Source organism: Podarcis cretensis (assembly GCF_951804945.1).
Source record: "Podarcis cretensis genome assembly, chromosome: 2".
NCBI classification, from domain to species: Eukaryota; Metazoa; Chordata; class Lepidosauria; order Squamata; family Lacertidae; genus Podarcis; species Podarcis cretensis.
In genome coordinates, this window is record NC_137171.1 from 17069559 (window position 1) to 17089979 (window position 20421).

At 44.3% G+C, this 20421-nt stretch overlaps 1 protein-coding gene across 2 annotated transcripts in view; it reads right to left on the bottom strand.

The window, feature by feature from the left end:
- CA10 (carbonic anhydrase 10) overlaps positions 1–20421 on the bottom strand; it is a 356678-nt gene that overhangs the window by 273760 nt on the left and 62497 nt on the right. For both annotated transcript variants that reach the window (XM_079965645.1, XM_079965646.1), the window contains exon 3: positions 12791–12865. In XM_079965645.1, the coding sequence (XP_079821771.1) occupies positions 12791–12865 (75 nt within the window). The remainder of the gene's footprint in view (positions 1–12790; positions 12866–20421) is intronic.

Here is a 20421-nt window from a genome sequence, read left to right on the forward strand (position 1 = left end):
GTAACCTCGAAAACACTATCCAACCATCTCGTCCTCTGTCGCCCCCTTCTCCTTGTGCCCTCCATCTTTCCCAACATCAGGGTCTTCTCCAGGGAGTCTTCTCTTCTCATGAGGTGGCCAAAGTACTGGAGCCTCAGCTTCACAATCTGTCCTTCCAGTGAGCACTCAGGGCTGATTTCCTTCAGAATGGAGAGGTTTGATCTTCTTGCAGTCCATGGGACTCTCAAGAGTCTCCTCCAGCACCATAATTCAAAAGCATCAATTCTTCGGCGATCAGCCTTCTTTATGGTCCAGCTCTCACTTCCATACATCACTACTGGGAAAACCATATTTTATTTTATTTTAAAATATTTTAAAATATATTTTAAAATACATTTCACCAAACAGGACACTTCAAAAGAGTTCTGGAAGAGGAATGAAAGTACACATGCTGAACTCCACCCTCAAAATAGCACAGGATTCTGGCCATTTTGCAGCTAATCTTTTGTTTTACAGTATATGCCAGGCTGCTTAAGTTCTTTGACTTCGATCCACAAGACTCCAATGCACAGATGGAGCTCAGTGTCAGCCCGTCTTGCTCCATTCTCTTCAGGGCTAGGGAATATTCCTCACATGCGTTCTAAGTTTCATGACACTTTTCACCTACATGAAAGAGGACCTGGCCACCCTGCCTACAAAGAGCTCCCCATGTGCGTTAGTTCTACCCAAGAGTGTGTCATTTTCCTGTGTCTTTCTTCTATAGTAACTGCACTGCTATAAATCTACATCCTTTCAAGGGTACAAAAAGGAAAAAAGGAAAAAACAACATTCACAATAGTTGCTCATGGAAAAAAAAATTAAAAAAAAATTCCGAACATAAATAGGGAAGCTGCCTCCTGCCAGAACAACAAGATGCATATCTTGAGGGTTCTTCTTCTGTCACATAAATAAATCATAACTCCTCGTGTTGATTTATTTTCACATCTTCACGGAGAAACCACCTTTATCATTCACAATGCAGGTTCCCGATCTTCTTGCATCATAAAAAGTAGCTGAGTTATGCTTTCACATAAAGTGTAATTTATCTATCTTACTTCCTCCTCCAAAAACAACAACAGAACAACTACGGTACCATGGGTACCTGATGTCCCTTGCATTTTCATTGCACCGCACGGCTCAGATAATTAACATTACTGATGAATACATTTTTTATGTATTTAGGAAGCCTGAGCGACTAAGCTGCAGAATAGCACTGGTAACATCCTTTAAGGAGAAAGTGTAGTGTATTGGATGAAAGTTGTGGACTAGCACTAGGGAGATCTGGGTTAAAATCCTTACTCAGTCAAGTCCCACTCACTGAGTAACCCTCTCTAACCTAAGGGTTGGGGTGAAGGATAAAAGGGGCAGGACTCATTATGTTACTCTAAGTCAGGCATGGCCAAACTTGGCCCTCCAGCTGTTTTGGGACTACAACTCCCATCATCCTTAGCTAACAGGAGCAGTGGTCAGGGATGATGGGAATTGTAGTCCCAAAACAAGTTTGGCCATGCCTGCTCTAAGTTCTTTGAAGAAAATGCAGGTTGGAAATATAACTTGTTATCATAATCGCTGTGGTCAACTTTCAACAAAAGTCGTCAGGGCAGTGAACAATTGACAATCAAATACAAAAAAATAAGCAATAAAACAACAACAAAGGCTTAAAGGCATTTTGTCTTAATATTACAAACCTCTCAGCCTTTTCATTTTAAAAAAAATCAACAAAAGAAGGTGGACTATTTGCTCCAGTGTCATATGGTCACCATGACTAAACCACTTCTGGCACAACGGAACACAGTGACGGAAGCCAGAGTGCATGGAAACGCCATTTACCTTCCCACCACAGTGGTAGCTATTTATCTACTTGCACTGGTATGCTTTCAAACTGCAAAGTTGGCAGGAGCTGGGACAGAGCAACGAGAGCTCACCCCGCCGCAGGGATTCGAACCGCCAAACTTCCAATCGGCAAGCCCAAGAGGCTCAGTGGTTTAGACCACAGTGCCACCCACATATAGATACATGTGTACACACAGAGAGAGTAATGCTCAGCAAATTGCCCAGTGATGTGCTAATGACACACACATATAGAGAGGGTTTCTATCTCCCTGGAAATGAAAAGCTCAGCAGGCTAATTTTTTTTGATTTTTTTAATGTGCACTATGCATTAAGGTCTGTGAAAATTCACAAATGTGGTTATTTTTATTTGCAACCCCTTCTCTACACCAATTCCTTATCAGTCTCACACAGCCATCCATGCTCTTCACACATCCCATTCATGTACACTCTTACACTGACACACATATTCACACTAAAACTAAACAAAAAACATCAACCCACCCTACATGTACAGGGTCTTTGTCCCCTCCCCCCCATAAATGTGGAGGGAGAATTTCTGTAGTGGGCGGGGGGGAGTGTGATTTAGAGCAATTTCAGTTCTGAGGGATTGCTTTTCAGAAGGCAGCAACACATTTTAATTTTTTATTTCTCACTTAAATGAAAGCCCAATCACCACTGCATATGACAGCTTGGCACGGAGACCTCTGTAGCTGGAGTTCCATCCTTCTAAAAGTGAGCCAGAATGTTTCGTGGGACTGGAAAGAACGCTAATCACTCTTTTATGTTACTGGTTTTCCAAACTCTGTTGCAGAACTCTTTCCATATGTCAGGGACTGAAACCATGCAAAACACCACCATCCAACAAATTTGCTGCCTCCGCCATCTTCATTTAGAAATAGCCTCTGTATTTTCCATATTGTGCAACATCTCAGTGCCGTAAGAGAAAACCAGGTGGGGAAATGTCTGGCCTGGGGTTAAGCCTTGCAAATGATACAATAGGTCATAGGAGCCAACTCCTAGGGGCCAAGGTCCCTTCGCCCCCCCAAAAAAAATATTTGAGGGGGCCATCCCCCCCAAAAAAAGTTCATGGGCATTGCCATTCAAATGGTGTGTGTGCATCACATCATGTGATAGATTATGTGAGGCAGGGTTTACCTGCCCCACCCACCCAATATTTTATTTAAGTAGGCACCCCTGCAATAAGTCAAGTATTACAATTAATCCAGGAACTGGCAAGTGACCGGTCATGAGAAATAAGGATAGGCCATTCTGCATCAGACCAGGATCATCCACTGAGCCTACATACCTGAACTTTCACAATCACTTTATGTCCTCTGACGACTTGCGTCCTAAAATGCACTGGTCTTTTAGGGACGCGGGTGGCGCAGTGCCTAGGACTTGCCAATCGCATGGTTGGCGGTTCGAATCCCCGCGGCGGGGTGAGCTCCCGTCGTTCGGTCCCTGCTCCTGCCCACCTAGCAGTTCGAAAGCACCCCTAAGTGCAAGTAGATAAATAGGTACCGCTTTATAGCGGGAAGGTAAACAGCGTTTCCGTGTGCTGCGCTGGTGCAGGCTCGCCAGAGCAGCTTTGTCACACCCTTTGGTTAGTAATTAAAATGGTTTTAATCAAAGATTTAAATCATATTGATCATATTCATCCTGATTTAAGATATCTGCCAAATCCACTTGGTATCTGTGGATAAAAGTCCATTTGATTGCAGCCATCCTTTGATTAAGCCCTTTATCCCAACCAAACTTTCCAGATTTATTGGTTTCAGCTTCCACTGCCCACCAAAGCCATCATAAAACAGGAAAGTTAGAAGAAGCAAAAATTCTCTTCAAAAACTCTCTCCAGGGAGTCCATTTCCTCTATTACTTTATTTTAATGCATGTCCCAGTTAACCAACTTGAAGAGCAAATTAAAACACCTGGAAGCTTGACTGTCCCCTGAATTCTTAACCCTAGATGCTTCTATTGTCCAGCAGCCTGCCTGAGAGCAGACACGCTGCAGTGTTACGGGGTTCAGCCCAACTGAATTAAAAATTAAAGAGCAAAATGACAAGCACAATGCTAAAATTAAAAAAAAGGCTCAGAGTGGTATCTGAGTCTTCTATTTCTCACAGCCGATATTTGCAAATCAGACTTCTTTCTCCCCCTCCTCAAGAGCTGATGGAGAGGAGGAGAAGGAAGGCTTCACTCATCCTATGTTGCGAATTTTGGGAACCAATGGGGATAGGGCTGGCAACACTCCCTGTGCTGTGTTTCATAAGCACCCAACAGCCAGGTGGCTGTCAAGCACTTGGGAAACCTGCGCAAGGGATTTTGACAGGTGGGAACTCACCTGTCATCCATGTGATGGCATAGTCCTATCATGTGATTGACAGGTGGGTTTGCCCTGCCTACCTGTCAAAGTTGATTCGTGGGTTCCCCACCCCTGACCTAGAGTGTGAGGTACATGATGGATCACTTTGGAAATTTCCAGTAATTTGTGCTGATCAGCACTTGGGCTCTCTAAAGGCTCTCCTATAGGGAAGCATTGTATCAGGAAGAATTTTTTTTTTTTTTTTAAGGGGGATTGCAGTTGAATTCTGCCTTGTCTTCATCCCATAAAATGAGCAACAGCATGCAATAACAATTCACTAAATCTTACATCTGATAAAACATAATTAAGGAAACACAGAGCTTTGGGCAAACAATAAACACTATATGCCATAAAAATCCTATTATTCTGTATTTAAGTAATGAAACCGTAACAGCTTCTCAAAAGTGCCTTAGCATATAGCGACTAACATTTATTTGGAGTGCACAGTGATGTGTGGGTCTCTTCATGCTATTGTCAACACACTATTCATTCCTCCACCCAAGAGAGGTACTATGCAACAACCAGTTAAGTTGGGTGCTTATAATTAGTTCCCTTTGCTAGGCTGGCATTTGTGAAAACATCCCTAAAAAGAAATAAATTACACAGTGCAAAAGAAAAATGTGTGTGGCTGTGCTGAAAAATAAAAAGAAAATGTATCAATGAATTAACTCCCCCTCCCCCACTATACCTGGGTGAAAGAATTGGAAACCGGAAGAATTTCAATGCATGGTAGTTACACCCAGGGGTCTTTAAGAGCAGCCTTGTGACTATCTCCTTTAAGGATGCCCACACACAAAAATACATTAAAATGCAACCTCAACAGAGCTGGCCGATCCCCTTGTCATGATGGACAAGGGTCAAGTTAGCAAGTGGAAGGCTACACCATTCAATCAACATTCAGTTATTCTAATTTATTACCTGTCCTTCACCCTAATGTCCCAGGGAGAGTTACAATATTAGAACTCAATATTAAAAACAGTTCAAAACAATTTACAAGCACAGAAACAAGGTGGGTCCTAAAAATATACACCTTAATCTGTCTTGCATATGAAGAAATAAGCTGTTGCCCAAGATAACCAGTCCATTGTGGAATCTGCTAAGCTCCTGAACAGGGTTTTGTCTTTCTTAGAAGTGGGGATGGAGGGAAGGAAAGCAAAATGAACCAGTTACTGACCTATCCTAGGCACTGATATCATATGTATGAGCCTTGCAGGAGGCTGTTAGAACGTCAATTAACATTCTAAGTAAAAATACTGGTTTGCATTTTCTCAGAGTCCCTTTCATTGGGTGGTGTTCATGCCCTGTGGCTCTGACTTTTGCAAGTAATGCAAAATTCACTATGCAAAACGGTAGATCACAGCACTGAAGGAGCAATTACTGCTACCACTGTCCATCTTGTGCGAGCCTCCAAACTGTAAGGCGAGATGTCACAGCAGCCAAGCACTGATCTGAGATAATTAATTCCAATAAAATTCCCATCCCACATGCTGAATGATGGCAGATGCCCTGATTGAAGTTCATTTTTGGGATATTAGCATAGAAAAGCTTGCTGGGGCCTCTGAGACAAGACAGCTGAATCAAAGCAAGGAGTGCTGATCCATATAGCAACCCCCTGTGAGCAGCCTGTCTACGCAAGAATGCAAGCAACAGAAGGCAAAGCCGCATGTCTCACTCAACAGCCTCCAAATTCCAGTGAAGAATGACTTCAGACAAGTTTTAAAACTGCACTCTCCATTTGCGTTTTTGGAAGAAAACACTTTATGCACAGTGGTGCTATAAATTATGCTTATCAGTTCATAGTATGGGACTGTTATAATGATACTAATATATATGTGGCTTGCACTTGATTTATGCACCCTTTGTAATTGAGATCAGGGTGCAAGAAGTGGCCTTAATGTTGTGTAATGTTTTGGCTGCATTTCTAAAACCACTTTATAGCAAATCTATCTAATTGGGGTGAACTGCTACAAGTAATGACTTCTGGGCAGCAACCTTTGTTTTCAAGCAAATATATCTTTAAAGTACTCAATTCCTCTTGAGTATTCCTCCCTTTTTATATGTAGGATGACCATTTGAAACACAAAGCTGCTAGCAGTCTTTTCTACTGCAACCCTTGCAGAACCATATGCTTTCAGCACCTTGGACAGCTCTAAAGCAGCAAAGAATGGGTTTAACATACCGTATTTTTCGCCCCATAGGACACGCCTAGATTTTTTTTGGGGGGGGGAATAAAGAAAAAAAAAATATTTTAACCCCCCCCCCCCAGGCACGGGGCTGGCGCGGGGGAAGCCCGAGCTTCCCCCAACTCCAGCCCCGAGAACAGTCTGCTATCCACAAGCCTAGGGAGCCCGGCAGGAAGTCACGCCGGTCTCCCCAGGCTTGCAGAGAGCTGTGCGAAGCCCGGGCACGCTCTTTAGCGCGCCCCAGGCTTTGGAATGCAGGCAGCTCTGCGCAACCCTCGGGAGACCGACGCGAAGTCGCACCAGTCTCCCGAGGGTTGCGCAGAGCTTCCTGAAGCCTGGAGAGTGAGAGGGGTCGGTGCGCACCGACCCCTCTCGCTCTCCAGGCTTCCGCGAAAGTCTGCATTTGCCCCATAGGACACACACACATTTCCCCTTCATTTTTGGAGGGGAAAAAGTGCATCCTATAGGGCAAAAATACGGTAGATTATTGCAGCCTTCCCCCACCGGATGAAGCCCGGATCTTAGGGGTGGCAACTCGCTTAATCTCTTAACACCACCTATGTCAGCTGTAGATGTAGCTGATGGGAAATGCAATCCAACAACATTTGGTTTGGGAAGGGTCAATTATTGTAATATAAAGACTCTCCTCCCTGAAAGAGAGGGGAGTGGTTGTGGACGGGAGCCCGAGCACCGCTCCTAGCAGGGGGCGTTGCCCCCTGCCTCCAGCTCACCTGGCTGGCACTCACGCCCCCCCCGGTGGCTGTCCAACCAGGTGCCATGGGAGGGCGTGTCCAGCAGCCTTTATGCTGCAATTATTGTAATATAATATTTATTTGTTTCGGTCAATAACCAGTTAAGAAGCGAATAAAGCAAAATACATAGAACACAGTATGATACATTAAGTACAGTATTAAATATATAATTTAAATACAATGTAAAATATAAAAATATGAGGAAACGGAACTGAAGGAGAAGCACAAGTGATACAGGAATCATAGGTATCCCCTCAGAAAGTTAGGAGAGGTGAATACCCACACTAACTTTTCTCCATATGCAAAGCTGCTACCCTAATAACTTGGTTATAACCCATTCACCCAGCACAGCCTTGTAGAATTCTGCAAAACACCTGATTCCTGAATGTCCACATGACTAACAGTGATTAGCATGAGCTGCCCATGAGCTACACACACACACACACACAACCTCTCCATTCTCTAGCCAGGCAACCATGTTCAATGACACATTCCATCCATGCAACTGAAGAATGCGTGGGTCAAGGGTTGTGTGATGTGTAACTGGAGAGAGGGGTACGATATATGGAGGATCCCAAAAGCCAGGTAGAGATGCCAAGAGGACCACATCCAGCCTGCTTGCCAGAGTTTTACCATCCCTGCCTCAGCTTTTAATATTTAGGTTCCTTAAAAATATGTGCATTTCAAAAATGCTCTCAAACTATTATTCACCTTACTAATTAACAATAAACATAAATACAACAATCATGCCTAAAAGAAAAGTACAGCCAGCAAGGCTCCAAATACTTTGGTCATTAACATGCTTACGTATATTTTCCCTGGGCATGGTCTAAGGCAGTGGTTCTCAACCTGTGGGTCCCCAGATGTTGTTGGACTACAACTCCCATCATCCCTGAGCTCTGGCCTTGCTAGCTAGGGGTGATGGCAGTTGTAGTTCAACAACATCTGGGGACCCACAGGTTGAGAAAGGCTGGTCTAAGGCATGGTAGGCAAACTAAGGCCCAGGGCCAGATCCAGCCCAATTGCCTTCTAAATCTGGCCTGCGGACGTTCCGGGAATCAGTGTGTTTTTACATGAGTAGAATGTGTCCTTTTATTTAAAATGCCTCTCTGGGTTATTTGTGGGGCATAGGAATTCGTTCATTCCCCCCCCTTCAAAATATATTCTGGCCCCCCACAAGGTCTGAGGGACAGTGGACTGGCCCCCTGCTGAAAAAGTTTGCTGACCCCTGGAAGGGACCACATTGCTGAAGCTAAGCAGTTCTGGCTCCCTGGGTCTGGGCAGTGCCTGGATGGGCGACTGCTTGGGAACCTAAAATATGCCACCTTGGGTACCATGAGGGAGGAAAATGTTTCAAAGCATCCTTGGGATGTCCCCTTTTGTTTCTTGCAATCCCCTCAACAGCAATATTGGCTAGAGCCAATGGAACTGGCATGAAGAATTGTCATAGACTCCAGACATGTGGCTTGCACATGTCAAATGCTACCAGACTGGTGTGGGACCTGATCATGTAAAAACCATGCCACTTGTGAAATGTACAAATTGGCTGTATATCAATGGCCCAGAGACAGTGGTGAACTCAGATCAGGTAAACCTGGATTTGAACCCCTGCGCGGGCATGAAGCTCACTAGGTGGTTTTAGGGCCAATGGCTATCATTCACACGGTGGCTGTTGGGATATCCCATATAAGCTACCCTGAGATCCTATGGAAAAAGAGAGGAAGCAAATGTGATAAATAAGAAAACTCAATGATTTGCAAATTATCTTTCTCTCTATTCCAGCAGTTATCAGAGAAGGCAGAACTGATTACAAGGATTTCAAAAATACGGTGAGACTGGTTCATGATCTCCAAAGAATTATCATGCAGGGGGTCACATTCTGGTATGTTTGCTTTCTGCTCAAGACTGCCAAAAATTCACTCTGCTACCTGGGTTCTATTGCAAATGCAGAATCTTTTCTCCCAAATTGTCAATGAGTGGCATTTACTTCTAGAAGGCATTTTGATACACTTCACAAAAGCCCTTTTCAGGTCAGCTACAAGCTTTTCACAAAGAAAAGGCCAGAAGGCCAGTCTTTGTGAGGCAGTGTCTTGAACAATCTCAAAACTGACTATCAGGCAAGTTACAAATAATGGGCCTCCTACGACTTCTTTTGGCCCGGGGTTATATAAACAACCTGTGTGAGGACATGCAGTACAGGGAAAAGAAAGCAATACAACACTGTACTTGCAGAGTTCAGTATCTGCATTTCCCACACACACTTGGAAGAAAAAAGCAATTCTTGCTTCCATATTGGAGTCTCTCGGGTGAATGCTATTCCTAAAAACAACCATGCTATGCCAACACGTATTATCATGAGAGAAATAAAAACGCAACTGTGGAGGTACCGGTATATGTCTGAACCAACGATATGGAAGGTATAACAAAACAATGAACAGGGACTGAAATCCATCCAATGTACAAAATGGCTGTGGCCCTTCATTTTTAATAATAACTGCACTGCTTATAACAAGTATGGAGAATCTGTGGCCTTCCAAATGCTGTTTGATTACAGTTTTCATCCCCTAGACATTGGCCATCTTGGCTGGGGCTGAGGCTGCAAAGTCCCAACCCCATGGACTGGCCAGAATTGAAAACTGGGACTGGGAGAAACTCCTGACCTCCTTAGTGGTCAACACAGGGATTTCCCAACTGTCAGTCGCCCAGTTCAGTATTGCTCCTGGGGGGTCAGGACCAGTTGCGATGGGCCACAACCGCCACACACCCCAGGACTGGGTAAGCAGCCATTCTCATCATCCTAGACATTGGCCATGCTGATTGGTGCTGAAGTGAGTTAGGGGTCAAACAACATCTGGAAGGTCCTAGGTTCCCCACCCCTAGCACTGATGCTTTTTAGATGCCTTTTTAACTGAATCAAATACAAATGTTGTTGTTGTTATTGTTTAGTCATTTAGTCGTGTCCGACTCTTTGTGACCCCATGGACCAGAGCACGCCGGGCACTCCTGTCTTCCACTGCCTCCCACAGTTTGGTCAAACTCATGTTCGTAGCTTCAAGAACACTGTCCAACCATCTCGTCCTCTGTCGTCCCCTTCTCCTTGTGCCCTCCATCTTTCCCAACATCAGGGTCTTTTCCAAGGAGTCTTCTCTTCTCATGAGGTGGCCAAAGTATTGGAGCCTCAGCTTCAGGATCTGTCCTTCCAGTGAGCACTCAGGGCTGATTTCCTTAAGAATGGAGAGGTTTGATCTTCTTGCAGTCCATGGGACTCTCAAGAGTCTCCTCCAGCACCAGAATTCAAAAGCATCAATTCTTCGGCGATCAGCCTTCTTTATGGTCCAGCTCTCACTTCCAAATACAAATACCTAAATATATATCAACTGATTATTAATTCCTTAATGGAAGCATGCTCACTCTCAATTGTTTCAAAGCTGCCCAAATCAAGTGATATTAGACCAAGAGAAACATCTCCTTTGGATACATTACTGCAAATCTCTACATGTTCTTGGGATTTAGGAAAAGGATAAACAAAAACTAAAAGGCAGTCACTGAACACATCGCTAACATGGCCTGTCAGCCTCTGGAGCAAATAACGAAAACAGAATGGAACATATGATTGCATTTTATGAAGTGCTCACCAAAGACAAATCTCTACAGGACCTGGAGAATGAATCTGGAATTGCTTAGCATGTTCTACTTAATATTCTAGTTATACACTTGGACATTTAGGGAGTAGCTTTGAGTTTACTGGGCATTCCAGGCAGAGGCTGACAAAATGGATTTGCAGTTGCTTTGCACTCCTGAGAAACAGTTGCGGTTCTTTTTTATTGTTTGTTAATTCGAGTGTTTCTAAGATGCATTCAGAAAGCCAATATTATGCACTGACATTTGAAAATGTGAACTAGTTAATACCATGCACACATACTGTATAATACAGGGAAGAAGCCATAGCTCAGTGATAGAACATATGCTTTGTTTGCATGAGGTCCCTCATTTAATCCCTGTAACTCTGTAGTTGAAAGAAGAATAAGATAGCAGGAAGGAATATACATTTTTCCAGGATGTTCAAACATATGCCCTCAGTGAGAATAGTAGGCTACTTCTACTACTAATGAGTGTCGAAGGCCATTCACAAATCACTTTGTTTTTCTACAAAATTCATATACCAGAGATATACAGTCTGCTACTATTTACATGATCACCAATTCCAGGATGAAAGAGCCTTTAATCTTGCTAGTCATAGTGGGCTCTCTTGCAACCCGCTTCTATCTTGTTTAGATGTTCAGGGGCTGAAGCAAAATCAGAGGATTATGTCAAGTTGTGAGTTGTTATCCTAGAATAGTTGGGTACACAAGCCCTTAGTCACTGTGGGAAGAAGACATTTTTGTTTGGCATTTTTAATAATATGTGGCAAAGGTATGTGCTGTGTAATAAGCTCTCTGATCTAACGGTCAGCATGCAATTTACGTAAATGTGTCATATGTAAACTGATGTGGCAGCGCTAAAGACTGAGTATGTCCAAATCAGTTGGGGACTCATAATGGACATGCATAAAGAAATACTGGGCTTATCACAACTCTCTGACATGTGCCCACATATCCCAGACAGAAGGGAAAACTGCATCTTCCCTCTAGGTTTTATAGTACTTAGCATATACCAGTATCCATATTTCCAATTATCTCATTCCAAAATATCTAAATATCCTGAGAAATTCCTCTTGCCTGCAGAATCCTTACTAAATATATTCACCTTTCTGGGAATTTTTATTCATTTGGGTCTGAATAGAGACAATGGTTTCCTATCCCATTCAACACTGCCAAGATGATTGTGTTATCACTGTGCACTGTTTCAGTGAAAGTTCATTTTGCACACTTTCAAATACTAATAGAATGCCAACCTTTACATCTTTCCCCCTTTGCACCCATGTATATATGTGTACACACACACACAACCTGGCAACTGAGGATCACATTCCACACATCCAACAAGGAGTTCTAGTTCACAAAAGCATATGCCCAAAGAAAATCTCCTAGTCTTGGAAGGTGCCTGTTGTTTGAGCCAAAGAAAACACTCCTAGACTTTGAATCATCAACACAGCCAAGTGGAAGATAGACCAGCATTCTATTCTTTGCGGAATCACTCTCTCCCTACAATTACAATGCAGTCTCCCCTATTGTTTCATTATTTAGGATCATTTCTTTCTACACTTGCGGCTGTCGTTCTCTGGAAAATGCTCAGAAAAAAATTAAAAGAGTCTGCCTTTCTAAGATCTCTTGAAACGAAGGGCCCCACAGATTTCAGTGAGGACTGAATGCACACAACTGCAGCCGAAGGCAGCGGCAAGCTTTGTTGTTCCTCCCCTGACTTCACATAAAAGAAGCTTAAGATATACGGTTTGGGGGGAGGGAATCAAGGAAGTTAGAAAGCCACAAGGCCTTCCAAATATGTAACAATGCATCTTTGGCTGAAGTGAAAAATATAGTGCTGATCTGATGTGTTCTTCAGATTTTTGTTACAATACACAGGTGTATAGGTATCAGTACTTCTCAATCTGTTAAATGTGATATCAAATAGTACATGCTGGTAAATATGCCAGAAAAGAGCAGCAACCCACACAACCTCTGGATTGGAAACTTAGCACCTACCTGGAACAAAACTTCCCTGGACCACCTCTTTATAAGCCCACCAGCCTTCATGGATTTTTGGTGAATTTTGCTGAGCTGTAGGGAAAAAAAATGAAAACAATAAAAATAGGGCAAAATGTTTTCAAAATTTTGATAACTACAGTCTTCCATATTGCTTTCACAACATCCTGAAAATACAAAAACGATTACGACTGCCTTGTGCAGAACCAACAAGAGTTGGTAGTGGAGACCTTCCTTCAATTCTCAAATTGGATAGCAGGTCCTATTTGTGTCAATGAGGCTTACATGCAAGCATAAGTTGAGAATTGGTTTAAAAGGATGTCTTGCACAGTTTGCTTGCATGTGAAAGGCCCTCCAAGTACCTTGCAATGCATTTGTGAAAGCACAGCAGACCTTGAACCCCCCCAAAAAACACTGAGTTGCCAAACATAGAAAAATGTGTAGCTTATCTAGGAACAAGTACTGAGGAAGCCAATCAAATATTGAGATTACGTGTGTTATGTGTAGATGGCAAGCATGGCGAAAGCATCTGTAAGGGTCTGAGATGCCACCACCAAAGGTGCACTCCTGCCCATGCCTTTGCCATCACCATTGTCACATTAAGCATAATAAAGTATAATGGGACGCTTGTGGCACTGTGGTCTAAACCACTGAGCCTCTTGAGATTGCTGATCAGAAGGTTGGCTGTTCGAATCCCCACAGAGCTCCCGTTGCTCTGTCCCAGCTCCTGCCAACCTAGCAGTTCAAAAGCACACCAGTGCAAGTAGATAAATAGGTACCGGCAGTGCTGTTTTTCTAAAGCATTGGGTACCACTGCAGTGGGAAGGTAAACGGCATTTCCGTGCATTCTGGTTTCCATCACGGTGTTCCGTTGTGCCAGTTGCAGTTTAGTCATGCTGGCCACATGACCCAGAAAGCTATATGTGGACAAACACCAGCTCCTTCAGCCTGAAAAGTGAGATGAGTGCTGCACCCCATAGTCGTCTTTGACTGGACTTAACCGTCCAGCGGTCCTTTACCTTTACATACCTGCAGCAGGAAATGAAGAAGTTTCTGAACTGCATAGAGAACCTCCATGTACAGAGAAGGCTGGGCACTGCATAAGCCATGCTTACTGTGCAGGGAAAGTTGAGGGGAAAGTTGAAAATACTTCCTCCCCCCCCCCTGCTCCAGATGAACAAGAAAGCCAGATTATCATGGTTTTGTGCTAAATTTCTGGTTGACAGTGCAACTGTATAGAAGAGAGCCAACAACCTAGCAAACACTGTGCCAGTACTCTATATTTATAAAATCCTTATCAGGTCAAGAAGCATCAAGTTAAACATACTAAACAGAAAGTCCCAGAGAAAAACACTAACATCCCAATCCTAAATCATGCTGTACCAGCAACTACATGTTACAGAAAGGCTCACGATGACTGCTAATATTCTGTTGGGCTGCAAGGAGGTGAGATGTGTTAGAGAACATGCCCAAGATTAGGGAGCCAGTGATACCATCTGAAGGTCACTTAAAATAATGGAGGGATGATAGAAAGCACTGTCAGAACCAATCCTGAATTACAGGGACTGACAGGAAAACTAAGGCAACATCTATGCTATCAAGCAGGCAAATTGGGGAGTTCATTTCCAAAGGGATGTTCTTCTGTGAACCGCGACATCTCTACATTTGACACCAGTCCAGGGAAAACACACTAGAGAAAATTGTGCATGAAGCAAATGGCTGACATGAATTTGCACTCTGCCATGCCATGCAGTGAAGCAGATTCTGATGCCACCAAAGCAGGACTCGACATTCTCCATGGAATGAAAGAAGGCTCAATTTTGCAGGCACGCATTGAAAGGAAGGAGGGGGTAGGAGAGGCATGTGGTTTCCCTCATTCCTCCAATCAGTCTGATGCAAAAGGCCATGAGGCCTTGAAAGATGAGTAAGGAAGCCGGGTATTTGCTTCAAACCTTAATCCACACCAAAGCTGGATTAGTAACAAAAGTCGCCAAAACACAGGGCTGAGAAATCAAAATGAGATAGCCACATGAATACCCCTTGCTGAGCATCCTGCCTGGTGTACACATTTCACAGTGGGCCTCAGCTATTTAATCTCATACCCATCTGACAGGATGGCAGGATGCCTGCCTCTCTCCAAAGCAAGGCGGACCTTGCAATTGGGCTACTGGTGCTGTGATGGTTCTAGGGGTTGCTCGTGCGTAAACCGGCGCCACACCTGGCTGGGTTGCCTGAGTGAACCCTTTCTGTCCGGACAGCCACTCACCCGTGACTGTCTCAATCGCTGGCAGAATCCGTCAGTGGGCGTTTCTTGAACTTCTTCCAGCAAAGAAGCTCTTTGATGCCTAGTCCCCGCCTACTCTCCCTGCGCTGAAGCCTTCTGCGCAAGGAGGTTGTGGGCAGTGGAGGACCCGTGCTCTCCCTGCTGGTCCCCGGCGAGGAGTCATGGGACCATCTCGCCGATTCCCCCATCTGCCCCCCTTTTCCACTGGTGCTACGCTGATTTCCTTCCCCAGAGGATGGGCTGCTTCTCCTCATCCCGGGACACTCTCCGGAATCCCTCTGGAGCCCTCTCTCTCCCTCTGGCTCCGATGGCAGTTTCCTGACATCCACTTCCTCCCCAGGACCCCCTCCACCCCCGGCGCGATTTTCCGATACAACCTTGTCTCTTTCCTTGGCCGACGATGCGGGAAATCCATGGAAGGAGCTGCCATCATCCTCTGAGGATTCAAAACCAGCCTCCCACCCGCTCAGATCTCTCCCTGCAGGCTGAACCTCCCAGTCTGATTCTTCTCCCTCTGACACCTTCCCTCCCTCCTCTTCGGAGGCAGGAAAACCCACAAAGTCCCCTTCGTCGTCTGTGGGTCCAAATTCTTCCTCCCAGAATCTAGCTAGTGGTTTTGGCTTATCTGGGAACAAACTGTGGAATTCTTCCACCAGATACCCATCATTGATTGATTCAGCGGGGACCCACGTGTTTTCCGACCTGGGTTCTCCCTCCCAAGCTACCAAGTACTCCACCTGGCGGCCTCGCCACCTTGAATTGAGTATTTCTGTGGCTTGGTTGCGCTGTTCCCTCTCCTCTACCTGCGGGTGGGTGGTGACTCCTCCCTCCCACCCTGGAAATTCCCACCCCTCCCTGTACGGTGAAAGTAGGGACCTATGGAACACCGGATGTATCTTCATGCTGTCAGGCAACTTGAGTTTGAATGCCACTGGGTTCACCTGCTGTATTACCTCAAAAGGCCCCAGCCGCCTCGGCTGCAACTTCTTGCACCCTCCCTTTAGGGGTAACCCTTGGGTTGACAACCACACCCGGTCTCCCACCTGTATGGCCTCCCCCTCCCGACGGTGCCTGTCTGCCTGCCTCTTGTAAACTTCATTGGCCCGCTCCAAGTTCATCTTGAGTTGCTGGTGCAAGGCCTCCATTTCCTCCACAAATTGCTCAGCTGCTGGTACACTCCATCCTTCCTCCCCCCTCCCCGGGAAGGCCCTGGGGTGACACACATAATTGGCCATGAACGGGCTCATTCCCGTGGACACATGTTCAGCCAAAGCTAATTTCTCTACCCAGTTGTTCTGTCTCTCGCTGACATAGCAGCGTAGGTATTGCTGGAGTATACTGTTCGCTCTTTCTGCTTGTCCGTTGGTTTCTGGGTGCCTCGCCGTCGAGAAGCTCACCTCGACCTGTAGCAAGCTCATGAGCTTCCTCCAGAACCTGGAAGTAAATTGTTTCCCGCGATCCGAGATTACCCTCGAAGGAGCTCCATGCAGTCTGAAAATGTGATCCACAAACAACCTGGCTGTCTCCTCTGCCGTTGCCGCGTGTGAGCAAGCTAGAAATGGCACATTTTTGTCAGTAGATCGACTACTACCATGACTGCTGTCTTCCCCCTTGACTTGGGCAAATCTGTCATAAAATCAATGGACACCACCTCCCAGGGCCTTCCCGGTGTAGGTAAGGGTTCCAGTAACCCTGCGGGGGCAGCCCTCTCCCCCTTTGCCCTCTGGCATTGGTCGCACCCTCGTACATATTCTCATATGTCTTCCCTCACCTTTGGCCACCAGAACTGCCTGGTGACGAGCAGCATGGTCTTGTGCTGTCCAAAGTGTCCAGCTGTTGGGTTGTCATGGAGTTGTTTAAGTACCTTCCCCCTCAAGGTCTCTCCCGGTACATACAGTGCCCCCTTATAGTACAGTAGCCCTTCCTTTTCCTCAAACCCTCCATTGTCCTCCCTTCCGTCCCGGAGTTCCCTGATTTTTGCTTGAGCGAACGCTCTACTGCTTACTGCTAAAAAAACAACCCTGGTCTTAAGAAGAGAACAAACAGCACATCAAATTCTTAAAAATAATTGTTAAACTGGTGATTTATGACACAAAATCTTCCACATAAATAGTCATGAACTTGTTGTGTCTAGACTGCAGAAACCCTGTGGCATTTCATTACCCACTGAAGATGAAGTCGTACAGTTAACTATAGTCAGCTCAGACTACTTAGGTGCCCCAGATGAAATGTCATTTTCATCAACCCATTTGTTGTATGGCTAGGATCTCCAATGTGGCACCTGTGAGAGCAATTGCCCCCCTGGCACTCTCAAAGGCTCTGAGTCCCTGGGGAAGGCAGTTACCTTTTTTTCACTCCTGAAAGTATATAGAGATTAAGAGGAAACGGGAAGAGTGACACACTGACACTCTTTCCCACTTCCTCCTTTAGCTCTATGCTCTTTTAAGGCTTAGATCTATGCTCAAGCAGTGGAGCAGAAATTGTGAGTGAGAGAGGGTAGGAGGAACAGGGGAGCAATCTGGGAACTGGGGGGCAGGTGCCACAGGAGTAGGGAGAAGGGGGGGGGGTAACAGAGACAAGAAATGCTTGCTTGTCATAAGACAAAAAAGTAAGCTTCTCTTTTCAAACTCTGAATCTTCCAAGATCATGGTAGTGCATTCACAGTTTCTATGACCATTCAAATGTGTTTCAATAAGTAATCAGAGTGGAGTGAGGCAAAATATATGACATAAAAATAGTCCTGCAAAACAAGAAGCCCTTTCTCTGACTTTTGCAAACTTTGAATAAGACCTATTTCATGAAGTTCGATAAAATAATTACTTCTGCTTAAGAAGCTGTTCCAACTCTATGGCATTTTCTACATCTGCAAGGTTATTTATTTGCTATGTCAGGCTTTCCTCTCTCCTCCTGCTCTTTGGCTGTCAGTGGAAGATGGAGTATGTTATTGATCGGAGGGACCATCAGTCAAGCAGCTCTTTTATATATGCAAATCAGCAAATAAAAGTGAAACAGCTCCTCCTGTGATGAATTTTGCAATAGTCCTATATTACTTTCTTAAAGTGAAGACAGGCTCCTGTTCATGGCAATGTAGCCTTTGACGGGCGCCACCATATGAGAAGTTTATTCTTTAGTATACAGAAATGTGATATGAGGCAATCTGCCTAATAATAATAATAATAATAATAATAATAATAATTTAATATTTATATCCTGCCCATCTGGCTGGGCTTCCCCAACCACTCTGGGCAGCTTCCAAAAAAATATTAAAATACTGTAATACATCAAACATTAAAAGCTTCCCTAAACAGGGCTGCCTTCAGATGTCTTCTGAAAGTCTGGTAGTTGTTCTCTTTGACATCTGGTGGGAGGGCGTTCCACAGGGAGGGTGCCACTACCGAGAAGGCCCTCTGCCCGGTTCCCTGTAACTTGGCTTCTCACAGTGAGGGAACCACCGGAAGGCGCTCGGTGCTGGACCTCAGTGTCCATGTAGAATGATGGGGGTGGAGACGCTCCTTCAGATATACTGGACCGAGGCCGTTTAGGGCTTTAAAGGTCAGCACCAACACTTTGAATTGTGCTCGGAAACATACTGGGAGCCAATGTAGGTCTTTCAAGACTGGTGTTATATGGTCTTGGCGGCCGCTCCAAGTCACCGGTCTAGCTGCCGCATTCTGGATTAGTTTCCGGGTCACCTTCAAAGGTAGAGCGCATTGCAGTAGTCCAAGCAGGAGATAACCAGAGCATGCACCACGCTGGCGAGGCAGTCCGCAGGCAGATAGGGTCTCAGTCTGTGCACCAGATGGAGCTGGTAAACAGCTGCCCTGAACACAGATGCCCAAATTATGGAATCTGATTAATGTGATGATGACGATTTATATACCACCCTTTATCCAAAAATCCTGGATAGTGTGCAACACGAAGAACATAATTTACACATCATCATAAAAAACATAATACAAAGCCGAATAATAAAATAATCATAATAACAGTCCCCTCTCCCATTTAACAGGCCATAGATTATATAATGGCCAAAGGCCTGGGTAAAGAGGAATATTTTCACCTGGTGCCTAAAGATATGTAATGGTAGCACCAGGCAAGCATCTTTGGGGAAAGTATTCCATAGATGGGAAGCCACCACAGAAAAGGCCCATGCTCGTGTTGAACTGGATGTTACTTTTGGATATCCAGTCTAAGAAAAGTTATTTACTACTTCTGCAGCAGAGCACTACTTATACAGTGGTATGTACAGTTGCGGACGGGATCTGTTCCGGAGCTCCGCTCAGATTCTGAAGTTTCTGCAACTGGAGGTGCCTGTTCTGCGCATGCGTGCAGCACGATAGAGCACTTCTGCACATGCGCAAGTGGCGAAAGCCAGAAAAATACTTCCGGGTTTGCCACTTTCGCAACCCGAACTTTACATTACCCGAGGTTCTACTGTACTGAGATATACAGAGTTTGAACTTATTTAACCTGCCACTCTTCATTTAAAATCACAGAGTGGTTTGCAGAATAAAAGAATAATAAAAATAAAAACAACTAAACAATATACAGTGGTGTCTCGCAAGACGAAATTAAATCATTCCGCAAGTTTTTTCATCTTGCGATTTTTTTCGTCTTGTGAAGCATGGACTTTGGAAAAGCTTCAAAAATCACCAAAGTCTTCAAAAACCTCAAAAAAGGCTACCACACTGTGTGCTATGAGTTGCTCCTCGAAGTGAATGCACGGTTTTAAGAAAAAGGAAACAAACTTGCAAGACGTTTTCGTCTTGCAAAGCAAGACCATAGGGAAATCCGTCTTGCGAAGCAACTCAAAAAACGAAAAACTCTTTCGTTTTGCGAGTTTTTCGTCTTTCGAGGCATTCGTCTTGCGAGGTACCACTGTACTAAAACCCAATAAACCTGCCAATAATCTCCAAAACAGCAGCGAGCATCGTAACTTCCACAATCACTTTAGAACTAGTGGATTGGGCGTGATGTAAGTAATAAATTATTATTATTATTATTATTATTATTATTATTATTATTTAGAGGGAAAATTGCCACGGTTTAAACAGGGGGATGAACTGTTCCTCTAAATAAAATAAAATAAAATAAAATAAAATAAAATAAAATGTATATTGTTCCATGCTTATCTATAGTCACTGGTGGGGAAACAGGAATTGATAATTAGCTTGGTATTTAGATAAAAGGTTGTGACTTGGAAAGGGTTGAATAAATATGTAGAAGGTTGTAGCCTATAAGGAAAACAAAACAAAAGCATTATTTTTTTATTGCTATTATTTTTTACCTATGGCATTTTAAACTGTGATATTAATGCTGCATTCTTAGTTTCAGATTTTGATTTATG